Consider the following 9,904-nt stretch of genomic DNA (forward strand, 5'->3'; position numbering starts at 1 on the left):
GCCAACCAACGTATCATATCAAGAAGCGTACAGATTACAGCATCATTTTCTTTCCGTTATTCGAATTCTAGGCAGGAGTGGCAAATGATTTGGCCAGAGAAATCACGGAGGCGTATCATATTAGAAAGAAAGTGCCTGTATTAGCGATACTTCGGTTGTTTTGCGTAGCAAAGGAAAGCAACTTTTAGAAATGATGCTGTAATCTATACGCTTCTTGATATGATGCATTGGCTGGCTTGATCAGGTCTGCTGTGTACTTAAGTAGGCGAAGTCTTCAGAATAAAATTTAGTTGCGAGTTAGCGTTTGTCCTGTGCTTCTGTGTCTATCTTCTGACCCGTCTTAGAATTGCGCTTACCAGTATTCAGTTGTTAAACTTAGTACGTTTGCCGTAAAAGAAATCAACAAGAAAGCTGATTTATTTTCCAGCAAACGGCAACAGGTTTGATACCACCATCAGTATTGCTCAGTGAGCTGGAGCATTTTGTTACCATGGCAGCCTCAAAATGTGAGCATTAAACAGAATGAGCCTAAAACCTGTGAAGTGGTCAAAGTAAATACATGCAGATCTCGAGACACACCTCTTCGAAGACGCCCCCAGGCTTCTGGCAAAAGGTGTAGGAACACATCACCTAAAAGGCCACCAACAGCAAAGCTGAGTAGTAGCTTCAGTGTCCGGCAGCCACCTGGAAGAAGCGGAACAGTAAGCTAGCCTCTGTAACAAATATAGTGGGTATACAAAACCACAAACGAACTTTTGCAGAGAAATGAGATAGAAATGTAGCCAAGCTGCAGACATACACCCGCCACTGCCCCTCTTTAAATCCCTGCAATACTATTCATTCTACGCAAGAACAAGCACTGACAATCTATATAAAGACAACTTTGTGCAGGAAAGCTGTGCGCTCACTGCAGCGGTTCAGGAATTACTAGTGGCAAGGCAAAGGGCTGCATTCTCTGCAAAGACATTGCCACTCTCCACAGGTTGAGCAAATGACTTGTTAAGTGGGAGATAAAGTTCTCAAACCGTGTCGAGAACCGCACTTCCGACTGCGCACATGCTGCTTCTCAGCCTCTTCTGGCCGTATCTCACCACTTCGCGATGCTGATAAGCATCCTTATGCTCGCAGCATCTCGTCGCTACGGCAACGTGAATCAAACAAGCATATATTTCAAAAAAAAAAAAGAAAAATAGAGGAGGTATTACAACTAGCGAGCCCTGTCTTCCTCTCTCTATATTTTTTTTCTTTCTCTTTTCTTTTTGCTTTTTTCTTACAAGGGGCGCGAGCGCGCTTGAGATGGCACACTACATTTCACTTTGAAACGTAGTAAACGTTACACTGTGAAAAATAACGCGTACGACTTTCACGACTAGTTCACTTAGAGCACGGCTCCAGGCTCCAGCCAACTACGTGTTAACGGATGGAGATATATATTACTCACTGCGATTGTGCTTCAGGTTGATCCCGGTGTCAACAGGCACGAGTAGGAGCGGGAAGACACCGCTGAGACCCACGACGCACGCTGCCGCTATGGAGAAGACCCACGTTTGGTAGGTGCGCACGTCCGAAGGGGCTTGTACAGATGAGCTGTGCTCGTATGTGGGAGCCCATAGCTGCCAGACTCGCAGAAGAGGCGTCGGCGTCCCTTCCCCGAATGAAGTGTTCAGCGATCGTTCATGATCACACAGGACTTGGTCAACGCCTGCGGCGGCCACGACACCGAGCCGTAGCAGCTGAGCGGCCAACGGCATGCTTTTCCGAGTGGTTTGTGCAGTGGGGCCTGGCTTCAACGGCACGTCGAAGGACTCAGTTTCGCCAGAGCCATTGCGTTTTGTATTCTACCACGCAACCAAGATACACAAGATTTATCTCCATCTGCGGTGGAGGCAGCGTAATCTGTCCGGGTGAAGTACACGGCAGGAAGTGCTCACCGAAGAAGTTTGAGGCCGCAACGAGATAGCACGGATTCTCGAGTGGAGCTGCCGCCGCTCATAGGCGACGTCAGGCGGTGGAGAGAAGAGGATGGAGAAGGCGGAGTGCAGCAGCAGCAGGCGTCTTCTCACGCTAGCGCAACGGAGGGCACGGTGGATGGGTTCTTCGCTGTACGCGTCGATGCTGCCAGACACGAGCTGATCTATTCCAGCACGCTAACGAAGCTGCCTTTTTTGTCAGGCTATGCAGATCTGTATACAGTGCTCGGTCTCGCTGAGAGGGTGCCGCAAGAAATCGTAGCCTATGCGACCCGCATCCAGCACCGCATCACTGAAGTTTGCGTTGAGTAACATGAAAAAGAAGCGGGCGAGTGGGCGAGTCTTGAAATGAGCAAAATAACATTAGTTTCGGTTTTGAATTGTTTTGTTTCTTACGCTGCTTAAAGTTATCAGTGCAATTCCGAATTTATTATCAGTTCCATTCACACATACTGCACGATAATTCCATATGCTTAAGTAATTATCAATCACTTTTACAGAACAAACAGCAGACAACGAGCTGCTGCTTCAGCTTCGTCCTTCAGCAACAGTGGCTTCTTCTCCTTGCTGGTCTGGAAACGTTGGCTCGTGGTCTGCTCATGGTTCTTTATTCTTTTATTCCATGCGGAAGCCAATGTTTGCGGAAGCGCACGAGCCATGCGCGCTGCATTCAATGGTTCAATATAGCTTATTCGAAGGCGTATGTTATTATTCTTTTTAATGCCGTGTAACCGATGTTAAGCATTAACTGCTTCTGTAAAAGTGAAAAAGCTACAGTTGCTTAAACTAGCGAAGATTTCTGTAAAGCATCATGGTAAAATGCGGCGAGTGTTTTGTTTTCACTGTCCTTTGTGCGTTGTTTCTAGTGTTCCAAAATGTACAGGCTGTTTCACACTTGAGGGAAAACTCGGCGCGCATTGCATCAAGTGCATCGCGATGCGGCGTGAGTCAGGCGGCGGCAGCAGCTCGCGCAGGCTGGAGGGGCGGGGTCTTGAACCGCATCGTCTGCTAGGGCGGCGCGCGCTGGCCACATTGTTGGGAAGCGTGCTAAGTGCACCGATTTCATCGTTACTGCGGGAACTGAGCCGACATGCTTTACAAAGCGTTGTGCGACGCCCACCGATACGCCTCGAAGGCAAGTTCATCCCTGAACGGTACCGGGCAATCATAGACGATGTACTGATTCCGCACGTTCTTGACGGCCCGTTCCCGGAAGCCGATCCACACTGCTCGTGTTGTGGAAGAAGTGCTCGAAGAGGGCGGAGTCGCTGTCCTGGAGTGGCCGACCCAATCCCCGGAGCTCAACATCATTGAAAATGTCTGGGGCTCATTGAAAGTATCGCTGGCGCGCCATCGTTTTCATGGGTTGTCCGAGGATAGGCTTTGGTCCACCATCGTCAGCAAGTGGGACGTGCTGCGAATGAACACATCGCTGACCAAGTCACTGTACACTCCAATGCACTTCAGAATGGGCGGTGTCATCGCTGCTGCTGGGGATATGACGAGATACTAGTGAAGTTCGGAGCGTGACGCGTGCGTTTCCCTGCCGGCGGGCAGGGTCTGTCTAGTGTAATGAACTATTGTCGAGAAGAATCACTTCCAGCTCTTAACCTAAAACATTTCTTTATTCGTATCCGTTTGTTTCATCTATATCATGTTTGACCCCCATATATATAGTTCTTATTGTCGAGTCTCCGTTTTCCTTTCGTGTCAAATAAAGACTGAGCACGTTGCGCGCATATTTTGGTGTCTCGTTCTCGTCGCTGCGTATTACGGTAGCACATACAGTGAAGAAATATACGTGCACGCACTCAGTACCCCGACCTTTTGAAATAATAAACGAAGCATGCTGCCAATTAGAAGTTTGTAGAACTCCATTATCGCCAATGAAGGCGAGCGAGCCCATGAAGCGCGAGCCCATAGTGGCGCGCCGCCGTAGCAGACGACGCGGATCAAGACTCCGCTCCTCGAGCGTTCGTGCCTGTGCGAGCTTCTACCGCCGCCTGACTCCAACGCTCGCCGCATCGCGATGCAATATATGTGCTCTGAGTTTTCCCCTAAGTGTGAAACAGCATGTACGAACTCATTCAGCTCATGATTCTTCTCGGTATCCTGGGGAATCGGGCCAGCTCGGGTGCCTCAAGCGGCCCTCCTCTGGATCCGCCAGTGAAAAGTACCTGGCAAATAGGAGCTTAGCATATATAGCCAGGTACAGTCATATCGCCACAGAGACCCCCAAAAGTTTGGGGCCCCAACGAGCTTTGCGGAAGTTAGCGCTGGGGCACGCATGAGTGAAGAGTTTTAGAATAGGGCTTTGCCATGGCCAGCCATGGCTTTGCGTTTGCGGTACTATATAGCTGGATGGATGGATGGATGTTATGAGCGTCCCCTTTGGAACGGGGCGGCGGGTTGCGCCACCAAGCTCTTGCTACTATGCCGCCTAATATCCTACCTAGGTTAACCAATGAAAAAAGAAAAAAAAAATACTATGAACTACCACGTCCAAATTTTTGATCCCCTATTGCGAACTGTGCTTTTGTTTGTCTCCGTCTTTTGTTGTTTCCCTACTTTTCTTCCACCAATCCTCCAATCGCCTCTTACTAATGTCTATTGCGGACCTGTTTGCATAGTGAGAACACAGAAAAACTGCGCAAAAAAGACAGAGAAAGAACCACACGACACTAGCCCCTCACTGTACGCTTCTGTTTGCATAGCATCTGTTTTCATAGCATCTTGCGCTGACAGCGCCACTACGGCGTCAAAGAAAAGCTATTAAAATAATTAAATAAAATATACAATTTTATGATAGGAATAGTAATTTTGACTTGCGTGTATGCACGTTTAATCACAATTTAGTGGTTATTTTGTAAGCAGCAAACAATTAGTTGCGCTTAGTTTTGAGCAAACCAACTTTACGTGCCTTCACCAGCCAAGCTTAGCCGTGTTAGGCCTTGGAGCCATAAAATCCACAATCGAATTCGGAATCAGCGGCGTCTAATAAATCAACCTTCATAACACACGCTAGTTGAGAGAAAGCGATAACCGCAGTCACTTTTCCTAGCTTGTGAACTTCACGCGTTACCACTAATCGAACCCAGTCATAGGATAAAGAACCAAAGAGCCATCGCTTCGAAGGGTGCCGCATGGTGCCGCCATGTTTGCTGACGCAAAGCTTTTGGGGCCGCTATTTGGGCTCCCGCTAAATCGGTGAAATAGCGTTCCCAACGCAGAACCAACGTCTCCTCTTGGCAAAACCCAAACGCAGTTCCCGTCTCGCGCATGCGCAGTGGCTTTGACGCTATTTCTTTGGGGCCCCTATTCTCTCTAATAAGCTGCTGAACAATGTGCTTCTGTTCGATATCTCAAACCTGCTCTTCATAATGACACACCTGTGATTGGGGCTGTGTGCATATTCACTCTCGTGGCCATTGCACCTTCTCCATAAACGCTGTGACAAACCTGTTTTCTCATAAGATGTTGCAAAGCATATACTTGCAATGCTCATACTTATTGCGCGTGCTTAAGATTGCATATGCTGCCTTGCATCTTTTTTGGAACAAAATTTCTACGGCTCCAGTATATCAGCTAGCTGCAAATTTAAAATATGCACATTCCATCTGAAATACTGATGCCCTGAGAGTGGAAAGTAGGTAAAGTTATTCCACTTCATAAATCTAATGAAACACATATTTCAACCAATTATTGTCAAATTTTCCAAACTTTCATTTCATGTAAAATGTCAGAGCATATAGTATATTCGCACCTTGACATCTTACAGTCAACTTTTTCCACCATTCACAACACAGACTTCATAAATATTTCTCTTGTGGAACTCGATTATTAACATTTACGAATGATTTTTGTTTATTCCTTATTAATTGTTTTGCAACAGATTGCATGTTTCTATATTTTTCTGAAGCTTTTGATAAAGTTAACTGTCAGCTCCTTATACTAAAACTTAACTGCCTTAAAAAATGACCCATTGGTCTTCCAGCGGGTTGCCAAATTTCTCTACCATACCCAATATGTATCTGCTAACAAAAAATTACTTGTGTAAAGTGTCGGTTACCACAGGAGTGCCTCACGATTCCTCCCATACTTTTCTTGATTTACTATAATAACTTGTACTGCACACATATCCAGCTCTATTTGTCTTTATGCCGACAACTCTGTTGTGTACTATAAAATTACCAACGAATCTGACCCTATATCCTGACCTTAACAACATTATTGCTTAGTCTGTGATATGGCACATGAGACTGAACATTATTAAATGCAAGGTGATGAGGATCTTGTGTCACTGATCACCTTGTCCTCAGTACTCACTTAACAACCTTCCACTTGATTCCGTTACATCCCACAAATACCTTGGTGCAGGCATGTGTAACCAGGGGGAGGGTTAGCTAGGGATCCTGGAACCCCCCCCCCCCTTGAAGTGATCACTATGGCAATATATGCTGCTCTCTATTGATCATACCAAACTACAAAGATTATATACTCCAGGGCTTACACTTTATTTGTGCTATTATTTTTATTAACTATTTTGTTGTTTCGTGGCATTGCTTATCTGTGTAACTTCCAATTAAGCCAAATTGGCATTCATTCATTGGCAGCAGTCTCATTAAAACTAGCTGGCAGTTAGGGTCCCATTAAAACCAAATGATAATTCTATGTTCCAATCGATGCCTCTGGAAACTCCTGAATAACCAACTGAGCAACACAGCCCCTTAAATATGTCCCAATGGGACACACAATAAGGTCCAGTTTGATTCATCTATACCAATTGGACTCGTAATGATGTCCAATTGGACACATCAGACTGTCCAATAAGAACTGCAGTAAACTCCCGTTAGGACAAACCTGATTAAGCCAACGTTTTTAATATGTGGACGAATGCGTAAACATTTGGTTACTTTCGCATAAACCCAATGCAAACAAAATCTGCTTAACACGAATTGTCGAACTTCTGCAGCCACTTTCGACACCCGTTATTTATGTCGGCAAAAGGCCTTAATCGGCAGACTTGGAAGAGGCGAACTAGCTCGCTAGACAAGAAGCAAATGGTGTTCTTGTGGACATAAACTGCTACACCAGCATTGACGATGACATTATAAACCTGCTAGGCTGTCACCATATAAACAATAATTAAGGAAGTCCTCGAGGTGCCTCTGCAAGCTATTTAGACAAGAACACTGTCTAGGAGAAACAAAAACTAGTGGCGTTCACACATGATGCAGCTGATAAAGCTCTACCTACTTTCATGCAGGTTTTTGTAGAATGTGAGGAGACTCAAGGTTTATGAGCAAGCTGGGTGAAATGTCTTCTGGTGTAGGGCACAGATTTTCATGGAGCCATCAACAAACAAATCTGTTCCTATTAAGTTAGTCTTATGCTATTCAGTAAAATTGCTGTAACAATACACATAGCAACAATTTACCATTCAAAATCTAATAAATGACTCTTTTAGCATCGGCCTTTTGGTTTTAATGCTGTTTCATCTATTATTTTGTGTTGTGGATATCTGTGAGTGCACTTGGAATAGCAGATCTTTAGTTCTGTGGATCACTTCTGTTAAGCATCTGAGCAATTTCTTTGAGTTCGTCTTATCAAGAGTTTACTGCATCTTGACAGCAAGTGAACAACCTTAGTGTCCATCTAGAACCAGCCAGACACAACAGCATCCAATTGTGTTCCACTGGAAAATACAATTAAAGCTCCTCCCCCCGACCCCGCCTTTCTTTACTTCAATACACTAGGTGTTTCTGCAAGGACAGCCAAAAATCTTTAAAGATCACCTGTGGCACATAGCACAATTCTATTCCTTCAACTGGATTTCTCAAAGCAGCGGACATTACTTCTACAATAAATCAAAATGCGCAATTTACTAATTACTAAAATTCGCTAATTATATATTGCATATTATCGAAATTTGTGAATTGTAGCCGGGAAAGTTCGCAAGGCGGATCCGCTTGGAATGAATTTTCAGGATGACACCAGTTTCGAGATATTGCTGAACTTTGCAAAGAAATACATTGTTGTAAGGTAATTAGTAATTCGTCAATTACGCATTTTGATTTCTCTTGCAAATAATGTCTGCCTTTTTCGGTAATCCTGCTCGGGGACTGTAATTGTGCTATCTGCCACAGTTGATACTTAAAAAATTTCGGCAGTCTTCGCAGAAACACCCAGTATTTTGACTTGGCTTTCAACACTGGCTTTTCTTGGAACCCTCAGCTTGCATACCTACTTTATATGTGTAATATCAGATATCATATATAGCATTGGCCATCCGTAAGTGTTTTGTAGATGCCGTAGCCTACAGTGCCAAGATACATTACAGAGCAAACTGAATAATGAATTCATTGCTAAAAATTATTTTTCATCATTTTCATGCCATATTCTTAAAGACAATGACTTTGATTTCTTCCCATATTTTCATGCTATGTTGATGCAATCTATTGCATTAACAAAACATTTTTATGTCAAACACTATTTTAGTGCTGCTAGTGCAAATGCTTTGAGAAGAATAGCAAGTTGCAAGATTGTTTGATTGAAACAAAATGTCCTCCAATGGAACAAAGGTCCGTCAAAGAACACTTTACATATAACAAGCTGCTTAAGCATTTCTGTGCCTACCCAACGAGAAAACTCGTCGGTCTGTCTGTCACAAAAGACAAATCGCCATAAAGAAATTAATTTACAAGAAAACAGAATAAATTAGAAAGGAAAAAAGTTGGCGGTAATGAGTTCTGTACCTATGACCCCACGCTCTCACCCACTGGACTAAACACACATGCTTGCAAAAGGTGAATATATCTGAATCATATGAATGTGTTGTACCAGCGGTACAAAACAAGTGTCAAAGAACAGTTTGTATGACGGCTTCGTTGAAAGATTTGGTGATGGCGGAATAAAAGCCATCTCTAGGACTACATGTAGAGCCAACTTGGAGCATTACGGACATTAGGAAAACTCTTATATAGCAAAAATTTAATGCCAAGCACGCCACATCCCCGACACATTTTGGTGGTCATGGAATGCACGTTTCGTTGAAGTGTCCCTTCACCGACTGAAATGCTACCATCTCTGAGGGTTCATGCTTATCGCACAACACAGACAGATAAGCAGTCAATGAGTTGATAAGGATGATAAGGAGTGATGAGGGGCTATATGGGCCTCATCACGGTTGATAATGGTTTGACGTGGATGGATAAGGTGCCAAAGAGTGAAAAGGGCTTATAATCGTCGGAACAATTCTGTTAAGATTGATAAGGACCGATAGCGGTCGGATCAAGTCCTATAAGGTTGATAAGGACAGATAAGAGTTGTTAAGGGTCAGATCAATTGTGATAAGGTTGATAACAACCAATAAGGGTTGATAATGGTTGGATTGAATCCATTAAGCATTGATAAGGGTTTATAGTAGTCGGATCAAGTTTGATAATGACACTGGCTCCATGGAGATGAGCAAGTGGCACAATGCTTACGCATACTGAGACAACTGCTGTGTAGTTTCTGTAATTTTCTTCTTTTCCTCTGTAAGAAAGTGCAGAGAAGAAGGTAAACAAGGGATAACCAAGAATGATTCTATTTGTTTTTGTTTACATAATTTCTTTTAAAAGTGTAACTAATGCCTGCCAGCAAGAATTTGTATAGGTAGTTGCCAGTGTCATAACTTACAAACAGCTCTTTTTGCCATTATATGAAAGAAGACCAGCATAATTTTGCCTTCTGTGGGCACGGTGGGCCCAAAGCTGCTATGTCGCCAAATGGAACACTTTTCTACTTGCTGCAGGTTTTTCTTGGCTTCGCTGTTCTGGATGTGTATGGCCACTTGATACATCTTGCGATGGTAAGAACCAGCTCATCAACAAAGGCCCTTCATTCTCAATGCTGTCGTCATCTGTCAACGCAAACTCTACTGAACTTTCCTT

The 9,904-nt window shown here is 44.0% G+C and overlaps 1 protein-coding gene across 2 annotated transcripts in view; it reads right to left on the reverse strand.

Moving 5' to 3' along the window:
- Positions 1–2,296, reverse strand: part of Zip99C (Zinc transporter Zip99C) — a 48,909-nt gene extending 46,613 nt beyond the window's left edge. The window contains exons 1-2 of one of the 2 annotated variants that reach the window (XM_075676901.1): positions 1,442–2,296; positions 580–684 (exon numbers count right to left, since the gene is read on the reverse strand). In XM_075676901.1, coding sequence (XP_075533016.1) covers positions 580–684; positions 1,442–1,751 — 415 coding nt within the window. In that variant the 5' untranslated portion in view covers positions 1,752–2,296. The remainder of the gene's footprint in view (positions 1–579; positions 685–1,441) is intronic. The other variant, XM_075676900.1, reaches the window with a different exon arrangement.
- Between the last annotated feature and the right edge of the window lie 7,608 nt (positions 2,297–9,904).

Source organism: Dermacentor variabilis, unplaced genomic scaffold, assembly GCF_050947875.1.
Source record: "Dermacentor variabilis isolate Ectoservices unplaced genomic scaffold, ASM5094787v1 scaffold_12, whole genome shotgun sequence".
Classification (NCBI taxonomy): domain Eukaryota; kingdom Metazoa; phylum Arthropoda; class Arachnida; order Ixodida; family Ixodidae; genus Dermacentor; species Dermacentor variabilis.